The 24,185-nt window shown below is 43.4% G+C and overlaps 1 protein-coding gene across 1 annotated transcript in view; it reads right to left on the reverse strand.

The window, feature by feature from the left end:
- Positions 1–272: 272 nt before the first annotated feature.
- Positions 273–24,185, reverse strand: part of LOC132780621 (uncharacterized) — a 57,760-nt gene continuing 33,847 nt past the window's right edge. Inside the window, exons 5-11 of the mRNA XM_067462406.1 lie at positions 19,095–19,159; positions 18,101–18,145; positions 14,385–14,459; positions 12,965–13,001; positions 9,068–9,117; positions 6,525–6,562; positions 273–4,929 (exon numbers count right to left, since the gene is read on the reverse strand). Of these exons, the coding sequence (XP_067318507.1) occupies positions 6,540–6,562; positions 9,068–9,117; positions 12,965–13,001; positions 14,385–14,459; positions 18,101–18,145; positions 19,095–19,159 (295 nt within the window). The 3' untranslated portion in view covers positions 273–4,929; positions 6,525–6,539. The remainder of the gene's footprint in view (positions 4,930–6,524; positions 6,563–9,067; positions 9,118–12,964; positions 13,002–14,384; positions 14,460–18,100; positions 18,146–19,094; positions 19,160–24,185) is intronic.

Consider the following 24,185-nt stretch of genomic DNA (forward strand, 5'->3'; position numbering starts at 1 on the left):
TGGCTGGTGACTGCTGGAACAGTACGTTGGTTTTCTCGATGTTCAGTGACAGGCCAAGCTTCGTGTATGCTTCTGCGAAGGTGTTTAGAGTGGCTTGTAGAGCTTATCATCTTATCTTATCATTACTCTTATCATCCCTCAATATTATTAGTGCTAATTTCACCAGCATCTGGCATGCCAAAGATTGTCCAAACCTGCCTTAAGTTCTCACGTGTCCTCAGATCTGTGATCACGCATGCATGAGCAATGGCAAATTTGGAATTTCACAATGGTTGGAGAAAGTAGCATTTTTATTTATATAACTCCATCTATGTACATTTTAATATGATAAGAGGCACTTGTCAGGCTCACAAGGGTCAAAAACATACAAGGGAAGCAGCAAAGGCAGGAGATTAAGGCCCCTCTAGATAGCGGTAAGGACAACACTGTAAGACTATCAGGTGCTGGATTCTGTAGGTCTTCACAGCTGTGTGACTGCTGCACAGTTTCACTGAATTTAAGTGGGCAAATGTTAAGTATTGCCATCTGCTGGGGAGAAACCAAACTGAGCATATTCTGCTTGTCCACAGAGTTTGTGTACAAAAAATAAGTATGTAAAGAGAGAGGTATATGGAGCAGCTAGATGCTGGTGATAGGACAGGTGAACTGCCTCTCATGACATACCAATTCCTTTCATGCCAGTTCCATTTCTGGTGAGAAATGTTGTGTATGTTTTTGAAGCACAAGCTGGGACAAAGGATTTTGATCTTTGTATCACTGTGAAAGATGCTTCTATTATTTTACCATTCAATACTGAAGGCAAAGAAGAGAACTAGAGTATCGCTCCACTCTTGTGCTTCAAGACATTCTCACTTCAGTGGGGATTTAGTGAGGAATTTTAGAACAAATCTGCATCACATTTGCTAGCAACACTACAACTAAAGGTGCAAGGCAAAGTTGGCTGCATATATGCCCATAGACATTGCTGGACCGTACCTCCCATCTCACATCAACAATGGCTAGAACTGATGTGATTTGCAGTCCAACAATGTCTGGAGGGCTTGGAGATGTGCATCCTTGATCTAAATAAGCAAACCAAAAAAGCATGTTACACTCTCCACTGACAAAAGATAAAGGATGGGCAGGAAAGATAGTCCAAAGCTACAGTTGCATCTTTTCCACTCTACAAGCTATCACTCATTTCATTTCTTTCTTTTTTTTCAGAACAAAGGTATGCAAAAACATTTGCTAATTTTCCAGGTGGAGCCCCCAGTGGCGTAGCAGATAAAACCACTGTTGCTGAACTTGCTGACCGAAACATTGGTGGTTCGAATCTGGGGAGCAGGGTGAGCTCCTGCTGTTAGGCACAGCTTCTGCCAACCTAGCAGTTCAAAAACATGTAAATGTGATCAATAGGTACCGCTTTTGCAGGAAGATAATGATGCCCCATGGAGTCATGACAGCCACATGACCTTGGAGGCATCTACGGACAACACTGGCTCTTTGGCTTAGAAATGGAGATGAACACCACCCCCTAGAGTTGGGCATGACTAGACTTAATGTCAGGGGAAACCTTTACCTAATTTTCCAGATATGGGACTATATTCCTATCGCCCCTCTTAAGGAAGTAGTACCCTTGGAGGACACCAGAAGCAGAGGAGGCCAGTTTAAAAACTTACACTTAGGGCTCTTTTACACTACACACCACAGAATAACAGCATTTTGATTCCTAATCAATGATCATATGCTAGATTTGGCAAATCAAATCCTGTGATGTGTAGTTTGGTGATGCAGTAGAACACTGGCTGAAAATTCTCTATATCTCCCCTAAAATGCAATTTCTCAGATTCCATAGGGTTCTTCCATAGCAATTACGCTGGAATCATAGTGCTATCAGGAACCACCAGTGGCACAGTGGGTTAATCCCTTCCTCCAGCAGGACTGAAGGCTGACAGGTTGGAGGTTTGAATTCGAGGAGAGTGCGGGTGAGCTCCCTCTATCAGCTCCAGCTTCCCATGCAGGGACATGAGAGAAACCTCCCACAAGAATGGTAAAGCATCAGAACATCCAGGCATCCCCTGGGTAATGTCCTTGCAGGCGGCCAATTCTCTCACACCAGAAGCGACTTGCAGTTTCTGAAGTTGCTCCTGGCACAGAAAAAAAATAGTGCTATTATTCTGTAGTGTGAAAGGGCCCTTAATAACGGTGCTAGGGAAAATTTCCACAGCTGCCATTTTGTATTTGTGCATTTGGCAAAGCTGGAATCTGAGATGGCAGCAAAGTACAAGATGATCATTTCTCACTGTAACTCTGACAACAATCAGGCCCAAGGGAATTGCAGAATCATAACTGGCGAGTTAGGACTACATTATTTATCAACACTTGGAAAAAAATAGCTTGCTATCATCTGCTCACCAAATTTGCTCTTTTATACATGCTTTAGTAGGCCAGATGAAGTCATTTCATTGTTGTCTAGTTGAAATTACAGTTGGTTCTCTTTGCCTTGGAGAGAGAGAGAAAAGGACTTCTATGCCTTAATAAAGAAGAACCACTACAAAGAAGTGGTGTTCCATATGCATTGGTCAATTGTGCTCCCATCTTCACTGCAATGTGCATCTGGGCAATGCCAACTCATTCTCAGTCTGGGCACAACACAAATTGTCTGTTAGCCCTCAAACTGACACTGAATGCTAGCAGTCAATTACATTAATAATGACTTTGTGTCGCTGGTAGTTGCTTTGGATCTCCATCTAGAACAGTGGTTCTCTGCCTGTGGGTCCCCAAGTATTTTGGCCCACAACTACCAGAAATCCCAGCAAGTTTACCAGCTGTTAAGGTTTCTGGGACTTGAAGACCAAAACATCTGGGGACTCACAGGTTGAGAACCACTGATTTAGGATGAAGCGTACATCAAAAGAGCACAGGCAACTCTCAATTTTTATTTTACTGTGATACCTTAATATAGGACAGTTGGTTGTTGGCTCACGTACAGACATTATATAGGTATGGAGAGTGCTTGTTCGTCACACAGTTGAGCTTAACAACAGTATGAGGGCAGTTCCAGACAGCACTATATCCATGGGCTTTAGGTAAAGGTAAAGGTTTTTCCCTGACATTAAATCCAGTTGTGTCCGACTCTGGGGTGTGGTGCTCATCCCCATTTCTAAGTCGAAGAGCCAGCGTTGTCCATAGACACCTCCTAGGTCATCTGGCAAGCATGACTGCATGGCACGCCGTTACCTTCCTGCCGAAGCAATACCTATTGATCTATTCACATTTGCATGTTTTCGAACTGCTAGGTTGGCAGAAGCTGGGGCTGACAGCGGAAGCTCACGCTACTCCCTGGATTCGAACCTGCGACCTTTCGGTCAACAAGCTCAGCAGCTCAGTGCTTTAACCCACTGTGCGACCAGGGGCTTTAGTGAGGGGCAAAAAATCCCAGGACTTCAGGAGAGGTCCACATACACACCTGTTGGTACTGGGATTTTTTTGCCTTGGTTGTCCAGACGTCATGCTTTGTTCTGTTTTAGAAGCTCCCAAGATGGCTGCCTGAGATAGGACTTCCACTGGAAACCAGCAGTTTTAAAAAAAACATTGCGGGATGCAGATATGCAGACATTTGGATATACATCGAACTGCAAAAGCTCCTTTTATTTGTCCTAGCCAGAAAAAACTGTTCCCTCCAGATGTTTCATGAAGTATCTCCCACAATTAATAAGCCTCATGGGACAGAACCACTACTGCCCAAGTCAGCAGTACACAAACAGGAACACACATTTTTTAAGCCAGGAACAGAACTTTGTCATTATTCTCATGTTTTACAGGCTGCCTGGTCATCTGTCCAGACAGATTTGGTTGTGTACCTGTGGCATCAAACAACCTGGAGCTGTTCCTAGGTTACACATGGCTTTTCCTATTAGTTACCTGCATGAACTTGGCTCTCAGTATTTACATTCCTCTCCAGGACATCCATGTCCCAACAGCCAGTAGTAATTTTTTGCCATAAACTGTACACATGTTATCAGCATACATCCAATGAGGAACCAACATGTATAACCTGGCAACATCATCCTGTTGTTCCCTGGCACAAGTACACCATGAGACCGGTCTGCACAGATAGCCACACAACAAGGTCTGAGTAATTATAGTAATGATGTCATTCTGTTTCTGGTTTGAAAGTGTCTGTTCCTGTTTCATTGCGTTGTAATTACTGTGAAAGTATTTGTTGCATCCCAGGAACTTCATTTTTCTGCCACAAACTTCATTAAATAGGGGAAGGATGAAGTTCCTCTTCCCAGGACAAAGCTTTTGCCTTCTACTCCTCCTTCTTTTTAGGAACTGACCAATCAAGAAGCGGCAAAAATCCAGGAACAAAGAAAGATAAAACAACCCCATAACTGATTGCATGGACACACAGACATATGAATATCTGGATATACCGCTAAAAACCAGGATATCCCCACAACTGGAAATCTTGCGTTTTTTGCCTTTTGGTGCGATTGCTCCTGGGTTTACTGAGAACGGCATCTGGCCACCCTCCTCATTGCTAAGGGAGCTCCTGGAATAAAGGTACTGTCTAGATGGGCACACAGAATGCAGATTTTTAGCATGGAAAAGTTCCCTGTTTGGACTGCAACACTCACAGTCTTCCTGCTGAAGGATTCTGGCAAGTAACTTTCTTGAGCTCTGCCCACTGACTAACACTAGTACTATGCTTCACAACCTCTATCCCCTTGAAAGAAAACAGCATTGGAGTGGAAGTTTAAGTCACAGCGGCAGGGAGGGAGAACTAACTAGGGCAAGGATCAAGATGGAGGCATCAGGCCTGGAATTTACTGGGTTTGGTAGAAAAGACGAAGGCATTGTGGAGAGAGAGGGGTGGTAAGGTTGTGCAATGCGGTGCAAGGAAGGGAACACTCTGGATCCAGGGAAGAGTATGCTGGGAGTAACCTGGAAAGAGAAAGAAGAAATTGAGTTATATGAGAGGAAGTCTTCCAGGCTGTTCTACAGAAATGCATGTTCTCACTATATAGTGTAGCTCCTTGAGTTTGGCCTATTTATTTATATTCCACCCTTCTCACCCCACAGGGGAATCAGGGAGGATTACAATGCACATATACATGGCAAACATTCAATGCCATTAGACATACAACATCTATAGACAGACACAGAGGCAATTTAACATTCCAGCTTTCCGGCTTCATGAGGGTATGCTCGATTCCGGCCACAGGGGGAGCTGCCACTTCACCATCCACTTGTGGCACCGAGTCCTTGATGGAGTACTTCCTCATTCTTACGCACACTGCTAGAAGGTTTTATGGTGTTGCAAATTAGTTAAATTAGCCTCCGGCATAAAGCAGTACCTAAATTTCCTACTTGACAGATGCAACTGTATTTCGGGCTACATAGGTCAAAAGCAAGCTAGACTATTAATGGCCGGGAGCTTACTTCAACCCGGGCTGGCTTTGAACTCATGATCTCTTAATCAGTAGTGATTTAATACAGTTGGCTACTAACTAGCTGTGCAACAGACCGGTCCTCTTTGTGCCCACTTGCTCTACTCTTTTGGAAGGTTTGCAGCCATTTCTTGGTTCTGCACTAGGTCTTTGGTGAAGGTTTTAAAAAACCTTCACTGAAATGCTCCTTAGTTTGAAATGCATTATTTTCACCTCTCTGGATTGTTAAAAAATGTCTTTTTAGAGTTACAGAGAAAAGGTTACATTATAACTCTCTTGAAAATAAAATAAAACCTCTTAAGGGTGGGTGTAAAATGTTGCAACTTATCCCAGTAACTGACAGAAAATAATCCAGGACAACAAAAATGTTTGGATGTGTTTTAAAAATCTGAATTATAGCAACACATACTGCAGAAACAACTTGAAGGCACAAACAAAAACAACAATGTGTGTGGTGGAGTCTCCTTTCTGTCAGTTTTTATGCTGAGGCTGGAAGTCCATTCTGTCAGAAGTGCTTTGATTGTATTTCTCTGCATGGCAGAGGGTTGAACTAGATGGCTCTTGTGGTTCCTTCCAAGTCTATAGTTCTGTAAATTGGTGGCAGAAAGTGCAGCTTGTATTGAATCCCAGAAGCAGGCCCATAGCCAGGATTTCGTTTCGGGGGGGGGGGGGGTGAATTTTTTTCAGGGGTTTTTTTGGGGGGGCTGAGTTTCGGGGGGGGGGCTGAGTCTGAGTGAAAGAGGGTCTAGCCTAGCAAACCTTTTGTATCATTACCCCAATACCCCCATGCATATGGGATATATTGAGTATGGTGACCAGATCATGATATGAATAAACATAACAGTTTAAGTAATGCACCAGTAAGGCCTTTTCGCGAACCACCATGAGAATTTCGGGGGGGGGGGGGGGGGCTGAAGCCCCCCGAGCCCCCCCCCCCCCCCCCCCCCCGGCTACATGCCTGCCCAGAAGAGGAAAATTAGCCCAAATTCCCCACCTCTGACTTAAATGAAATTAGGTAGCAGGATATGGGAATCACACACATATACACACATGATGTTTGCACATTTTTGCACCCCAGACATGACTCACCATCTCAGGTGTCTTCTATCTCATCCTGGTGGATAAACCTAGTGAGGAGGCAGAAAAATACCACTTTTTATTGCAGGGGTTGCTTTTTTCTGAAATGATGAGTTTTTTCCTTTTGCTGCTACACCTCAGGCTGGGACAGTCTGTTGCCCGGAGTGTCCGTCACATAACAGACAAAAGCAGGCCCAAAGCCCATCTTGTTCCAGAATGAAAGATTTAGTAGACACATGAGACGGGAAACTAATAATTCCCACTGTGAAGGTCTGTCTTGTCCTACGGGCAGCCTTAGATTGACAAATGCTGCGTCAGAACATCATAAGAATAGCAAACTGATTTTCTCATCTCATGTTTACCCAGAGCCTGGGAAAGTTAACTTCTAGAGTACAGCTCCTGTTATTCCCCAGTTTGCATGACTGCTGCCCATGCTTCCTGGAGGATTTGGGGGGAAAGGCGTATTTAAAAAGTCATCTGTAAACTAAAATATAACTTTTCCACATCCTGGGGAAATATGAGACAAGAAAACTGATCAATTGCTCAGACTTGAACTTAGCAATCTCCTTGTAAATGCATCCATATCACAGACCTTTCCTGGGGGCTCTTCCACACTTGTTAATTGTAGCACTATAATTCCACTTTTACCGCTGTCGCTGCATCCTATGGAATCTTGGGATCCATAGTTGGAAGGGAGGCACCCAGACTCTTTGGTTGAGAAGTATTCTTCCCTAGATTACAAATCCCCACATTCCATAAATTGTTGCAAACGCAGTTAAAGTGGAACACTAGTGGGATAACTAGGTGATGTGCTTTCCCCCCTCATGCATGGAGATATTTATTTTTCTGTCTAAGGTGTTTTTAGCCATCCTGTTATGCAAGGAAACCTTGTACTGACATATTAGTATAGCGATCTGAGCTTATTAAATGGAGAAATCAAAATTAAAAACCTAACTGTGACCAAGACCACTTCCTGGTGGGAATGGTCACATGGCCTGCTGGCCCTGGTCAACTCCAGTCAACCGGTTCAGGCCATTCCTATCACCTCTGCCAATACCAATGCAAAGTCATCATTAGGATGCCCACAAGCAAAGATCTGAAACGCATTTGGATCTTTGGTCACATTACAAGGTAAAATACCATTCTTTTTGAAAAAAATTTAAGCAGTGGTTCCCAACTCACCAGCCGTGAGACCTAAAATAAAGTCTGGGGCAGGGGTGCATGTCACCATTGGAGGAGAGTGAGAGAGAAAAGAGGGAAAGAAGAAAGGAAGCCTGCACCATTCCCCTTGCCCTCTCGCGAGGGAGAGAAGGAAGGCCCTTGCACTCGCCAGTGCTTCCTCGGCCTTGGGAGGTTTCCCAGGCCAGGGCAGAGAAGACTTACCCATGGCATGCACAAGGCAGCAAGAGAGAGAAGGAGAGTCCCCCAATGTTATTGTTGTTATTATTATCTCCCATTGCCACACATCAGTTGTATGGCAATGGGAGATAATAACAACAACAACAACAATAACTGATGTGTAGCAATGGGAGCTATTATTATTATTATTATTATTATTATTATTAATAACAAATAATAATAATAATAATAGCTCCCATTGCCACAAATCAGTTGTAATGGCAAAGTAGCCTGTTTAGTCCCCCAAAGTTGTTGTTGTTGTTGTTGTTGTTGTTGTTAACAGCTCTTGTCGCCACACATCAGTTGATATGGGAAAGCAGACCTTTGTAAGACACTTTTTAGTCCCCCAGTTGTTGTTGTTGTTGTTGCTGTTGCTGTTACTATTATTAGCTCCCATTGCCAAATGCAAGACTTGTAATGGGAAAGTAGCCCTTTGTAAGACCCTGTTCAGTCCCCCAAAGTAAGCATAATACTATTATTAAATATGTTAGGGACAGTTTATTGGGTCTCATGCTCCGCTTTTTGTATTTTTTTTTCAACCTCAGCACCTTCCCCTTCTTTTTTTTTCACAAGTGCTAACAAAAAACACAAATAATAATAATTTTTTTCTTGGTGTCTTTGTTCCTGGGGTTATTTGGGGTGCGGATTCAGAAAATTGCATTGGATAGACTACATCAGCTCTAGAGTATTAAATATGGTTTTCAGTTTTTTTTCAGGGCAACTACTGGATGGCATATGTTCTGTATGTTCTGTATCAGAAACCAGAGCTGATGTGGTCTATCCAATGCAATTTTCTGAATCATCACCCCAAATAACCAAACCGAATCTAAAGTTGACCAAAAATGGACTCGCAATCCTTTTGGTACTAATGTTGGAGAGTGGTCCCTGGTCAAAGTGGTCCCTGGTCAAAAAAAGGTTGGGAACCACTGCTTTAAGGCCTAAGAACTGATGCAAATCACCATGAATGTTATGTGTCAGGATAGTAGCCAATATGAGGTGAGTACAGTTGTTTGTGTCCATGTAGAAAGGCCCTCATTATTTTAAAGGCTATCTAAATAACACCAAACATAATGATGGTTTTGGAATCTAGCAATAGGCTCAAGTGTATAGTTTGAGGTAGGAAAACAAAAGGATGATTGAAAGAGACTAGATCTTACGGCGGATTGAACTGCGTAGGGTCCCCTCTTCTTCATCAGGTTCACCCGTCCTAAGAACAGAAATTGGTTGGTCATACTGAGCTTTCCAAGCACCCAATATTATTCACATTTTACATCACAGTCATACTAATTTTGCTGACAGGACCAGATCAAGTGAGGAACAAAAAGCAGATAACTACCGCATATATGCCCCCTCCAAATGGCATATATGCCTTCACGACACCTGTTGACTTGTGACAACTCCATTAATTTCACAGAGCTTTCTCAGGCAAGAAATACTCAGAGGTGGTTTTATCATTTCTTTCCTCTGAAATACAGCCTACAGCACCTGGTATTCATTGTAGTCTGTCATACAAGTACTAACTACAGCTGACTTTGCATAACTTCCAAAATCAGATAGTATCTGGGACCCTTAGGATATTTACTTAGATCTTCACCAAGTCTAACTGCGCCTGCAATCTGGGACATTTTGCACACACAAAGCAATTGCTCCCCCTACTGACAGACAGAGAAGGTTAACTGCTGAACACAATGATCATCACTCATGATTTCTTCACCATGGTAGGGTCAGAGCTCAGAAAAGTTACTTTTTGAGACCATAATGGCCAGAATCGTGCAGACACTATTCTGAACTCTGGGTAAAATATATGTATGTGTTGGGGAGGTGCGTCAGTAAAGATGTTACAACAAAGAACAGGGATTGCTACTCCTTTCTATTGGACCCCAAAACATGTTCCCAATCTGTATAACTGGGGGTCACAACCAGACAAAGTGAAGGCATGTGCCCTTGGGCGCTACTATTCTGTTGTTGAATATGCATGCCCAGTGTGGAACACATCTCACAATGTTAAAAGAGTGGATGTGGCTCTTAATGAGACATGCCGCATTATCACAGGATGTCTATGTCCTACACCACTGGAGAAATTATACTGTTTGGCCGGTATTGTACCACCTGACATCTGCTGGGAAGTAGCAGCCAATAATGAAATGACCAAGGCATTGACATCTCCGGCCTATGTCCTGTTCGGATATCAGCCAGCACATCAATGCCTTACATAAAAAATAGCTTTCTAAGATCTACAGAGATATTCGCAGCAAGCAAGAGTCCAAAAGTGGCAGGCTACAACCTGGAACCTCAATCCATGGCTGATATCAAATGAGAGACTCCCACCCAGGCACACAGAAGACAGGGGGACTTGGAAGGCGCTAAACAGACTGTGCTCTGTCACCATGAGATGCAGAGCCAACCTTAAGAAATGGAGCTACATGCGAGTGTGGAGAAAAGCAAACCACAGACCACGTACTACAATGCAACCTGAGCCCTGCAACATGCACAATGGAAGACCTTCTTATAGCAACACCAGAGGCACTCCAACTGGCCAGCTACTAATCAAAGGACATTTAGTATAATGTCAAATTTTTAACTTCTGAGGATGCTTGCCAAAGTGCAGGCGAAACGTCAGGAGAGAATGCCTCTAGACCATGGCTATACAGCCCGAAAAAACCTACAACAATCCAGTGATTCTGGCCATGAAAGCCTTCGACAATACAACTTTGTTTGTGTTTTTAAATACATTACAACTGTACACTCAGTTCACTTCTAACATGATAAATAAACAAACAACTGACTGATGAAGGGGACTGAAAGTTGTGATAGGATAGAGACGTTGCCATTTAACAAGGGTTGCATTTAGCTTCGGATAAGTTTGCAGGAGCTATATTTCAGTGCTGGGGACAGTGTGATCCTGAAGGCCAAGGTATTCTAGTTTTAATTTATCCAAATGAGTAAATAAGCCTAAACTACAATACCTCGTCCTATAGGGTCACACTGTGCCCAGCACTTAAATGTAGCTCCTGTAAACTTATCAGAAGCCAAATGAGCTTTTCAACTTTTTAGAATGGAGAAAAATCCAGACAAGGTAATTGTGGTAAAGTTGGAAAGGAGGGGGGGGGGGGCATGGGGCCATGCCTTTTGCTAGGCATAGACAACTTCAATAGCACCTCCAAGACATCTAGCAAACATTTTATTTTTCAAAATTAGAATTGGACAGAAACTCCACTTTTCAATAGTCCTCACTCAAAGCAAAAAAAGGCCCTTCTCCAGTAATGACCTCTTCTCCATCATGTTCCAGAGGAGGGTCTCCTCTTGTAAGGTTTCCTGGGACAACTTTTTTGTTGGGTTGTTGTATGTTTTTCGGGCTGTATGGCCATGTTCCAACCTCTGAGGATGCCTGCAATAGTTGCAGGTGAAACATCAGGAGAGAATGCTTCTGGAACATGGCCAAACTGCCTGAAAAACATACAACAACCCAGTGATTCCAGCCATGAAGGCCTTCAACAACTTTTTTGTTCTTATATTTTCGACATAGGGTGGGCTATATTTGTGATTTAAATGGTGGCTACCCCTGGTTTACACAGTCTGGCAACCTGTTAGTGGCATAAGCATGCACAGGTCACCTTATTCTGCTTATATCCTTTTATAAAAACTATAGAGGTTGGTATTTCCTATCTCCCTCCTCAAAATCCAAAGTTCTTGGTTGCATGTGCACACACAATACTGAAATACCTTTAAAGAAGTAGTGTCCAACCTGTGGCCCTCCCGGTGTTTGGGACCTCAACCCCCAGCTTGTGCAATGGCCAGGAATTCCGACGTCCAAAATAACTGGAGAACTTAAAGGTGGACACCACTTCTTTAAAACCTCCCTCCCAAGCATGTCCATTCCAGGCCTTGTGGAGAGTGGTCAAGGTCAGAGAAATGTCTTGCTACATCCTTGTACAAGATGTGCAAAGCTTGCCTCGGCTGCTAAAACCTCTGGAGGACTCCATAGATAATACAATTGTTTCACGTCTGGCTATGGGGACTACTGTGTTCTGCCCCACAGTGGGGGGAGTCAGACGATTGGGAGGTGGTTCTACTAAATGGCTGAGTCGAATGTACATCAGCATGTAGAACAACTAATCTATGCTGAGACATATAGGACATGCTAATCATGGGTTTGTGTCCCACTCTTCTTATCAGATCAGGCTGTAAGCAAGAGATCACAGGACTATTAGAGAAGGCCTTCATGGCTGGAATCACTGGGTTGTTGTAGGTTTTCTGAGCTATATGGCCAAGTTCTAGAAGCATTCTCTCCTGACGTTTTGCCTGCATCTATGGCAGGCATTCTCAAAGGTTGTGAGGTCACAAACTCTGAGGATGCCTGCTATGGATGCAGGCAAAACATCAGGAGAGAATGCTTCTAGAACATGGCCATATAGCCTGAAAAACCTGCTCAGTGCATTTCGATGTGCTAAATATTTGTTTCTTTATTCTTAATTGAAAGTATTTCTAGATTGCCTTCCAGCTCACCCTGATCCCTGTGGGGATACACAACAAAATAAACAAAGGCACATATTTAAACCTGCAACGCCAGATACTATAACCAGGACTGCCAGAAAAAAAATTGGAGAGGTCTCCTGTGCCATTATGGTTACATAGAAGTGGAAATTTCAACAGGTGTTGTTTGTGACCAAGCTATATGGCACGAAACACCGACTGAATTCCCCAGAAGCCCTCTCCATTTTTCATCCTGGCAACCCTAACAGTATCAAATGCCTCCATAGCTGAAAGAAAAAGCTATGTATTGCTATGTGTCTGGTGTCAGTTTGGTGCTTTTTTGAAAACATTCTGGCAACCCTAACAGTAGCAGATGCCTTCATAGCTGAAAGGAATAGCTATGTATTGCTATGTGTCTCGTGTCAGTATGGTGCTCTTTTGAAAACATATCTGTGTACAGCTGGGATGTGAAAGTTAATGAAGGAAGCAAAGGGCCTGTTGTAATTCATCTTCATATCCTTGAAGTGGAACAACTATCCTGACTACACACCCATTTAAGTGTTTGAAAGGAAAGGGCTTACCTTTGTTGCTGGTTGAACTTGCAACGGCAACGCCGACCTAAGATAGAAAAAGAAAAACTAATTCTAAGCAAAGTTGAGAGCTTTTCAAGTAGACCAAAAAAAAGAGGGCGATAGGAATTATAATTTTCCAAACATCTGGGAGCAGAGTGCAGACAAATAGTTGGAACAGAAAAGAGCTTACATTAGAGAAGGCCTATACCTCAGTGACAGAACACATGGAGATATTCTCCAGACCCAGGTCCTAGCGCCTAATGGCTTAATTACTAATAATATTACAATATAATGGTATAGTACACTATAGTAATATATAATACTGATACTGCACTATGTTAATATAATATATTGTATGTGTATATATATCTTGTAAGCTGCTCTGACTCTCCTTCGGGGTGAGAAGGGCGGCATATAAATAAATCTATATAAATAAAAATGTAATGTTCGTTTGTGGGATTAACAGAACTCAAACCACTGGACGAATTGACACCAAATTTGGACACAAGACACCTAACAACCCAATGTATGTCCTTCACTAAAAAAATGATTTTGTTAGTTGGGAGTTGTAGTTACTGGGATTTATAGTTTATCTACAATCAAAGAGCAACCCCACCAACATAGGAATTGAACCAAACTTGGCACACAGTTCTCCCATGACCAACGGAAAATACTGGAAGGGTTTGGTGGGCAGTGTTTTTTGGTTTTGGAGTTGTAGTTCACCGACATCCAGAGATCATTGTGGACTCGAACAATGATGGATCTGGACCAAACTTGGCATGAATACTCAATATGCCCAAATGTGAATACTGGTGGATTTTGGGGAAAATAGAATCTTGACATTTGGGAGTTGTAGTTGCTGGGATTTATAGTTCACCTACAATCACAGAGCATTCTGAACCCCACCAACGATAGAATTGGGCCAAACCTCCCAAACAGAACCCCCATATGGGCCACAGCAACGCGTGGTAGGGGGTGGCTGGTGTCATAAATAAACAACACTTTATGCTCAGGCTGAGTTGCAAATCTGCAAATTTGAACTCTGGTTAGTCTATTAGTTTAACAAGTAGACCTGTCTTCCAATTTCAGGTATGGATGCCAGCTTACTTGGCACTGAATCTAAGAGCAGCCATCTAGTTTAGGGAATTCAAGACCGTATGCCCAGCACGTATTGCTCTCTCCCACCACTCCCAATTTCCACTCCTTCTCATCTGCTGCCATAGAAAACTTTTCACTCTGTCTATTGGCAGGAATGGTTACTGAGTGAAACAGGGTATTTGAAACCTTCACCACAGAAGAAAAAGCAGGTACTTCTACAACTACATTTCATCAGAGAACCACGTTAGGGACAAACAGATGTGCCATCCAGACAGTGGCCCTGATGTGGCATCAGACAGTTTCACTAGTAAATGCTGATGGAGCTACTCACTGAGAATAATGAGAATGCCAAGCAGGAACAGCACAACTGCAAACACCAGGCCCCCAATTCTTAAAGATTCATAATCTGGGGAGAGAAAAAAAGCAAAGGGATGTCAGTGTTGGGAATGGGACAGGGGAAAGATGGGCTCAAGCCTCCTAAGTCTAGGCTGGATGTGGGGAGGCTGAGCTGAACATTCTGGTGAAATTGAGCCATCGAGATGTCTATGGTTTGGGTCCTGCCTATCTTCATGACCGCATCCACCTCTATGAACCAGTGTGGGCTCTAAGATCTGCTGGGGAGGCCCTCCTCTCAGTCCCGCCACCATCACAAGCATAGTCGGTGGGGACAAGGAAGAGATTGTGGGTCCCCTGGCTTTGGAACGTCCTTCCCAGGGAGATCGAACAGGCTCCCACACTGTCCTCCTTCCACAGACCTGGCTATTCAAACAAGCTTTTCAGAATACCTAGTCCCTAGTTGTTCCACATAATAGTTACGTAGTCTTGCACTTCACCCCATGCCCTCTTTCCATTGTTACAGCTCTACATTTATCCTTGACCTATTGTTTACAGCCTGGCCATGTTTACAGCAGCTTACCGCCATTGGTTGATGAACGCAGATTTATTGAATCTTAGTTGTTGGTTTATATGCCTATGTGTAAGCCGCCCCAATCCCTTCCAGGAGATGGTGGTGGGATACAAGAATAAAGTTGTTGTTGTTATTTGAAACACAACAAGATGAGTCCACAGCAGACAAGATCACTCTGCTGGCTGTTGTATTGGATCACATGTCAGACACTTCCCAAGTGTCTAGGACTGTGTGATGTATCGGCGAATAATGTGTGCAGATCCCAGTAAGGCGGCCTTCTGCAGCTGGTAGATGGTAATTTAGTCAGCGGCAATTGTGTTTAAGTGCAGGCCAAGGTCTTTAGGCACTGCACCCAGTGTGCCGATCACCTTTACTGGCTTGTGTCAGAGTCTTTACAGTTCAATCTTTAAATCCTCATATCATGTCAGTTTTTCCAGTTGTTTCTCTTCAATCCTGCTGTCGCCTGGGGTTGCAACATCAATGATCTATGCTTGGTTTTTTAACATGAATGTGAGGTAAGGAGTATTGCACTCCAAAACTCTGTCAGTCTGAATTCAGAAGTCCCAGAGTAGCTTGATGTGTTCATTTTCTGTAACTTTTTCTGGCTTTGATCCCACCAGTTCTTTGTCACAAGCAGATGGTATTTGTGACACAAGTTCCAATGAATCATCTGAGCAGTGGTGTTATGCCTCTGCTTGTAGTCTGTCTGTGCAATCTTCTTGCAGCAGCTGAGGATGTGATCTATTGTTTCATCTGCTTCCTTGCAGAATCTACACTTGGGATCTGTTATTGTGTTTTCTCAGGAATTGTCAATCAGCAGCATACTAATGAAGCATTAAGAAATATTCCTCCCAGGAATGCAAAAGGCTGCCTATAATCTATTTCAGTGGTTCCCAACCTTTTTTTGAGCGGGGTCCACTCTCCAACATTAGTACCAAAAGAGTTGCGAATCCATTTTTGGTCAACTTTAGATTCAGTTTGGGGTGCTAATTTGGAAAATTACATTGGATAGACCATATCAGTTCTTGTTTCTAATACAGAACATAGTCAGCAACAGGGATGGAGTGGCAGGTGTCACGAAAGGAGTGGAAATAAAATAAAATAAATAGGAAGGAGGCTCACAGACCAGATTTTTGTTCTCATGGCCCACTGGTGGTCCACAGCCCACAGGTTAAGAACCACTGATCTATCTGATGCACAGTTGCTTTGGAGGAAACTGCACAGAGCACTTTAAGGTGCCAGGTGAAGTACGAGGTAGGGCTCTTGCTGACCTGACTTGTGTTATGGTGACCTGGCTGGATGAAACTGGAGCCTCAGCACCTCACCTTTGTCCCTTTGGTTTTCTGAGGAGTAGCACACAATTCCTGGAGGGTGGGGAAGTGGAGTTGCAGCCATGTAGATTAACTCAATATTATGGAGTTAATTGTACATTTCTGCTCTTAATGTTAACACTTTTTTTAAAAAAAAAAACTAACTCTGTTTTTAATGTTTTAAAGTTTTACAGTTTTACACTCCTGGTCTGTGACCGTAATAATAAAATTTATTCAGCTTTACACTGAGATGCTACTAGGTGTTTTGAGACACAATCTGCTGTGCCTGGTGTGTTTACTTTACAGGTGGATGGCCAGGACAGAATAGAGTCTCACTGTACTATTTCAACATGGAAAAATACCTATTTTCTAGACTTAGAAGTAAATTGCTAGCCATTGTTGAATCACAATGCTAAAGCCAGATGCCATGGAAACAGAGTCCAGGGTTGAAAAACCTTGTCATAGAGACAGAGTCCAAAGAAGTCCAGTTGCTGGGTTGCAAAGAAGTCCAAGGGTAATAAATCCATGAAGCACACTTGCAAGAGATGTGCAGGAATCAAACTGGACAAAGTAACCTTTTGAAAACGACAGCCTGATCAGTCCACACCTTGATCCCAGGAAACATTTAGAGAGATTAATTCACAGCCCTGCTCTGCCTCCCAACACCTTGATGGTAGCCCTTCTTTCCATTTGCAGGGAATAGTCTGAGCCAGATGCTGGAACTTCAGCCTTTCTCAGGGATACCTGAGAACTCCTCTTCCTAACCTGCTGAATCAAATAGGACTCAGCTGGCTATCAGGCACCTCCTTTGACTTTAGCACAGCTGGTTAATCACCAGCAGCAATACATCTGACCAATCGAAAGGTTGGCAGTTCAAAGACTGGGTCAGGGTGAGCACCTGACCGTCAGCCCAGCTTACTGTCCACCTAAGCAGTTCAAAAACACCTGTGAAATGTGAGTAGAGAAATTAAGCACCGCTGAAGTGGGGAGGTATTTTACAGCACCATAAAAGAAATACCAGAAAATGCCGGTGATCAAAGGAAGTCTGACATCAAGACTCTTCATCATAGAGGATGGAGCAGCAGCACCCCCTTGTGGCCAGAATGGAGCACAACCTCCAGGGCGCAGAAGTTGGGGAAAATGCCGATATTATACCTCTATCTGTTGTCTGTCCTGTGTGTTTAATGGCATTTAATGTTTGCCGTGTATGTGTTCTGTAATCCACCCTGAGTCCCCTTTAAGGTGAGACGGGCAGAATATAAATGCTATAAATAAATAAATAGATAGATAGATAGATAGATAGATAGATAAATAAATTTGACTCCCCCACCGGTACATCTGCTTCATCTTCCAAGGAAAATATATGCATTGTGGGTGAGATATGAGCTAAGGTGTAGCTCTGCCTGACAGAACTTTAAGTCTTTCTGATTGAGGATCTGCTAAACATTAAAGCAACAGAACCTCTCTACTATATTAATTCTGGCAACCACACCCGGCCAGCATAGCCATTCGTGATAAATTATAGGAGTTGAAGCCCAACAATATTTGGAGGATCACAGATTCCCTATTCTTGCCCCAAGTCACAGTTAGTCATTAAGAAAATTGGGTACAAAATTAGATTTGGTTGTGGATGTGAAATCAAGCCTAAATCTTTTATTAACTGCTGCTCACCAGCATTACCGCTGGGATTACATTTGAAACAGACTGTCTGAGTTTTAAAATTTAGGAAAGAAAAGTGCAGGGTGTTCAGACATCTCCTCAAGTTCTGTTTAACAGGTTCTGTGCTTACATTCAATTCCTGAGGAAGGCTGTTGGTAATCTTTCACTCACCATAATGGAAGGGATCATGGGGCACGTCTTTGGGTGGCGGAGGTTCTGAAAAAAAAGAGACAGACAGAGAGAGAGAGAGTTATAGCAGGAGTCTTAACTGTTCTTGCAAATCAATTACTTAAATATGATCCCCCAGTGGTGCAATGGGTTAAACTCTGGTAGGGCTGAAGATCGACAGGTCAGAGGTTCAAATCTGGGGAGAGTGCGGGTGAGCTCCCTCTGTCAGCTCCAGCTCCGTATGCAGGGACATGAGAGAAGCTCCCACAAGGATGAAAAAACATCAAAACATCCGGGCATCCCCTGGGCAACGTCCCTGAAGACGGCCAATTCTCTCACACCAGAAGTGACTTGCAGTTTCTCAAGTCACTCCTGACATAAAAAAATAATTACTTAAATGAACATCATTGTTTTGTTGATAAAAATAATTGGGATTTATAATTTGCTTTCGGAGAAAGAAAACACAGAACCTGTGAAAAATGTATCAGGAAACGCTTGTCTCCTGAGAGTGCAATTCTTTAACTATTGAAGGACCATTATCTCGAGACCACAATTTCTCCCACATGAACCCCACCTATCACTTAATTGCATTTTTCCTCAGAGCCCCCTTCCCTTGGTCTGTTAATCCCAGGCCACCATTAAGTCTAGTTGTGTCCGACTCTGAGGAGTGGTGATCACATCCATTTCTAAGCCAAAGAGCCGGCATTGTCCATAGACACCTCCAAGCTCAAATGGCCAGCATGACTGCCTGGAGCACTGTTACTTTTCCACAGAAGCAGTACCTATTGATATACTCACATTTCCATGTTTTTGAACTGCTGGGTTGGCAGGAGCTGGGCTAACAGCAGGAGCTCACCTCTCTCCCTGGATTCGAACTGCCAGCCTTTTGGTCAGCAAGTTCAGCAACTCAGTGGATTAACCTACTGCACCACCAGGGGGCACTATAATAGCATAAGATAGTCTAAAATGTGCTTTTCCCCACACTTTCTAATCTTACCTGCTACTGTTGAGCCTATCAAGATCCCATAGAGAGGAAGAAGGATCCACAGGTCCATTTCTGTCCTGAGAAAACAAGAAGACAGATCAGTCAGAGTTCTGGCTGGGGCAAAGAAGAGAGTGCTGGCACTTTAATTCAGGACTGGGGTGAACCTATGGCTTTGGAGCTCCATGTTCAACAACCTGAACCAATCTTAACTACTGTTGGTATGATGGATGTGGCAGTTCACCAACCCTTGGTGGGCCATTTCAAGCTATGGAAGAATGAAACGCCTTTAAACATCTCACCCATGATTATTGAATCATAACATGGACTCTCCAGTCCAACTCCCTGGTGACACACTTTTTAGACCCACATCATTTTGCCACACAGTAATTCAGTTTTGCTAGCAAAGTAGAGGTTAAACTAACCCATCATAGTATATACAGCCACATTCTGATATATGAATTGCAATAATGAAATGTAGAAAGATACATATCTCATGAAAACCTTTCATTTAGATATTGTTCCAATATGTGGCTTATTGCTTATTTCACATAGACCAGTGGTTCTCAACCTACCTAATGCCGTGACCCCTTAATACAGTTCCTTATGTTGTGGCGACCCCCAACCATAACATTATTTTTGTTGCTACTTCATAACTGTAATGTCGCTACTGTTATGAATCATAATGTAAATATCTGAAATGCAGGATGTATTTTCATTCACTGTTCCAAATTTGGCACAAATACCCGATATGCCCAAATTTGAATACTGGTGAGGTTAGGGGAGATTGATGTTGTCATTTGGGAGTTGTAGTTGCTGGGATTTATAGTTTGCCTACAATCAAAAAGCATTCTGAACTCCCCCACCAATGGAATTGAACCTGACTTGGCCACACAAAACTCCCATGACCAACAGAAAATGCTAGAATGGTTTGGTGGGCATTGACCTTGAGTTTGGGAGTTGTAGTTCACCTACATCCAGAGTAAACTCAAACAATGATTGATTGGGACCAAGCTTGGCACGAACACTCAATATGTCCAAATATGAAGTCTGGTGGAGTTTGGGGAAAATAGACCTTGACATTTGGGAGTTGTAGTTGCGAGGATTTAGAGTTCACCTACAATCAAAGAGCATGCTGAACCCCACCAATGATATAATTGGGCCAGACCTCTCACACAGAACCCCTATGACCAACAGAAAATATTGTATATTCTGACGGTCTTCGGCAAACCCCTCTGACACCCCCTTGCAACCCCAACCCCCAAGTTGAGAAACACTGACATAGATTCAGAGGTTTCCCATTACATCAGCATAACACATTTACACTCTGAAGCGTCACATAGTTTAGAAAGCCCTGCCTTTGAACACAAACTTAGCCAGGTGGAAAAGGAAATGGATAGGAGACGAAACCGTTTCTGGGGCAGATGGTGCTGTAGCCATGATGTCACATCCTGAAATGGCCGAGAAGCCCTGGGGACGGAGGGCAAAGCTCCGTTGCCATAGTGCAGAGACTCCTGGCAGAACGGAAAGTCCACTTTGCAATGTTTACACATGATAACCTGTCTGCAGGGCCACAGAAACATATACTCATAGAACTAGAAGAGACAACAAAGGTCATCCAGTTCAACCCTTTGCCATGCAAGAATGTACAAGCAAAGAACTCCCCACTGATAGTCATCCAGTCTAAAAATCCTCAAAGGAGGAGACTCCACCACACTCCAAGAGAGTCTGTTCTACTGTTCAACAGCTCTTACCAACAGAAAGTCCTTTGTCATGTTTAGATGGGATCTTTAATGTGATATCCTTTCAGATATTTATACCCAGCTGTCAGGCCTCTTTCAAACCTTCTCTTCACCAAGCTAAACATACCCAGCTCCAAAGGTCACTCCTCATAGAGCTTGGCTTCCAAACCTTTGATCATTTTGGCTGCCTTTTTCTGGACAAGTTCCAGTTTGTCAAATTTTTGAATGTGTGTTTTTTCACATACATGGGGCTCCTGTGCCCCTCACCACAGTGAATGTGGAGAACTGACAGTACTAAAGAGGTTGAAGGCTTGGTATTATCTTATGCTCTCCATAGGACAAGGTAACTCCATAGGACAAGGGAGTAGGGGGGCGAAGACGGCAAGGCCCTGGGAACAGCTGGCCCTCCCTCCTGCATGAACAGAACGAGCCCCTCAGGATGTTCTAATGGAGGGACTATGCTGAGGTCAAGAAGTCCACCCAGAAGACCCGTGGAAGGACCTCCTCAGGTGCCTCAAGCACCTCAGGTTGCTCATGGATGCTGTGGATGGAAATGAACTTAAAAAAACATTTTTTTTGAGATTAACTTTTGGAATGCTCTTTGATTGCAGATAAACTATAAATCGCCAGATTGAACTGGCGAACTGTGAGATGGAGACGAGAAGGACGGGATATAAACGCTTGAAATAAATTAGTCTGGTCCCCATAATGACCCAGGCATGGGGATTTATTGGGACATGGGGCCCATCTAAGCTGATGACATATGTCAGTGTATGGTTAGATCAGTCCCTAAGAGCAAGAGGGTTCCCTTAGGGCAGCGTTTCTCAACCTGGAGGTTGGGTCCTCTGGGGAGGTCATGAGGGGGTGTCAGGGGGTCAACAAAGACCAACAGAAAACACAGCATTTTCTGTTGGTCATGGGAGTTCTATGTGGGAAGTTTGGCCCAATTCTATTGTTGATGGGGTTCAGAATGCTCTTTGATTGTAGGCAAACTATAAATCCCAGCAACTACAACTTCCAAATGTCAAAGTCAATTTCCCCCCAAAATCCACCAGTGTTCACATTTGGACATATTGAGAATTCATGCCAAGTTTGATCCAGACCTCAATTGTTTGAGTCCACAGTGCTCTCTAGATGTAGGTGATCTACAATTTCAAAACTCAAGGTCAACGCCCACTAAACCCTTCCAGTATTTTATGTTGGTCATAGGACTTCTGTGTGCCAAGTTTGGTTCAATTCCATCATTGGTGGAGTTTGGAATGCTCTTTGATTGCAGATAAACTATAAATCCCAGCAACTACACTCTCAAATTACAAAAGCAATCCCACCAGTATTCAGATTTGGGTGTATTGCATATTTGTGTCAAATTTGATCCAGTGAATGAAAATACATTCTGCATATCAGATACTTACATTCTGATTCATAACAGTAGCAAAATTACAGTTGTGAAGTAGCGATGAAAATAATGTTATGGTTGAGGGTCACCACAACATGAGGAGCTGTATTAAGAGGTCGCGACATTAGGAAGGTTGAGAAACACTGGGTTAGAGCAACCCTCAGAGCAAGGGGGTCTCCCTTAGGGTCTCTGACACTTCTGAGATGTCTCGGGGAGCCCCTATTGAGCCACCAAGCAGCTTGATCCGATGTGCACTTATTGTAAGATTCTCTAGGCTTCCAGTCACACAGAACTTCTTACATGGCATTTGAAAGATTAGGGGCCCTTCCACACAGCCCTATATCCCATAAAATCAAGGCAGAAAATCCCACAATATCTGCTTTGAACTGGGTTCCCGGTCCTCAAACAGAGAGTATTTGAGGACCGTGACATCCATAGGGAGACCAAGGTGCTTGTTTATAAAGCTATTGTCCTCCCAACCCTGTTATACACCTGCGAGAGGTGGACTGTCTACAGACGTCACATGCAACTCCTGGAATGATTCCATCAGCGCTGCCTCCGGAAAATTCTACAAATCTCTTGGGAAGACAAGCAGACAAATGTCAGCATGCTGGAAGAAGCAAAGACCACCAGCATTGAAGCGATGGTCCTCCACATTGCCTGGTCACATTGTCTGGATGCCTGACCACCGTCTCCCAAAGCAGCTGCTCTAGTCTGAACTGAAGAATGGAAAATGGAATGTTGGAGGACAGGAAAAGAGATTTAAAGATGGGCTCAAAGCCAACCTTAAAAATTCTGGGATAGACACTGAGAACTGGGAAGCCCTGGCCCTTGAGCGCTCCAGCTGGAGGTCAGCAGTGACCAGCAGTGCTGTAGAATTCGAAGAGGCACGAATGGAGGATGAAAGAGAGAAACATGCCGAGAGGAAGGCCCATCAAGCCAACCCCGACCGAGACTGCCTTCCACCTGGAAACCGATGCCCTCACTGCGGGAGAACATGCAGATCAAGAATAGGGCTCCACAGTCACCTACGGACCTACCGCCAGTACACCGATCTTGGAAGACTATCCGACTCAGACAAAAAGAGGTTGCCTAAGTAAGGAACTGGGTTATCTGAGTCCACACTCAGACAATGTGGGATTTTCTACCTTAATAATCTGGGATATAGGCCTGTGTGGAAGGACCCTAGGTGAGATTAAACAGATTACAGATTCCTACACCAACAGATATTGTTTAAAAATGGCAATCACTACCAATTATTTTATTTTTTTCATACATGGAAGGAAAATGTAATCTTTTTTTTTTTTACAATACAAAGTTTCCTCCCTTCATACAATCGGGTCGCTTTAATAATCCTCTAGGTTACAGTTTGCCTGTTATCACTAACCAGCAGGAAAGGAAACAGGAATACTATCCTCCTCCGGTTCATTGTATCCCAATAAGGCTAGGCTTTAACTGTTTCCACTACAAACCCCCAGGCTAGACAATCTCGTTCTACACAAGGCATTCACCATACACATCATAGCACAATGACTCCAGTTTTAACTGCCATGGTTCAGGGCCCTTCCATACAGCCATGTAGCCCAGAATATCAAGGCAGAAAATCCCACAATATCTGCTTTGAACTGGGTTATCTGAGTCCACACTGCCATATATTCCAATTCAAAGCAGAAAATGTGGGATTTTATTCAGCTGTGTGGAAAGGGCCTCAATCTTATGAAATCCAGGGGTTTAAAGCTTAGAGAAGGTTAAGACACCAGAGCTTGTTGACAGGGATGCTAACCCTAACCCTAACCCTAGCCCTGAATAATACTTGGATGGGGAGATTGCCAATGAATACTAGCATGTTGTGGGCGATATTTCAGAGGAAGGAGCTGGCAAAACCATATCTGAGTGCTCCTTGCCTAAGAAAACTCTTTGAAATGCATGGTGTCACTTTAGATTCATAGCGTTGGAAGAAACCACATA

This window comes from Anolis sagrei, chromosome Y (assembly GCF_037176765.1).
Source record: "Anolis sagrei isolate rAnoSag1 chromosome Y, rAnoSag1.mat, whole genome shotgun sequence".
In the NCBI taxonomy this organism is placed as follows: Eukaryota; Metazoa; Chordata; class Lepidosauria; order Squamata; family Dactyloidae; genus Anolis; species Anolis sagrei.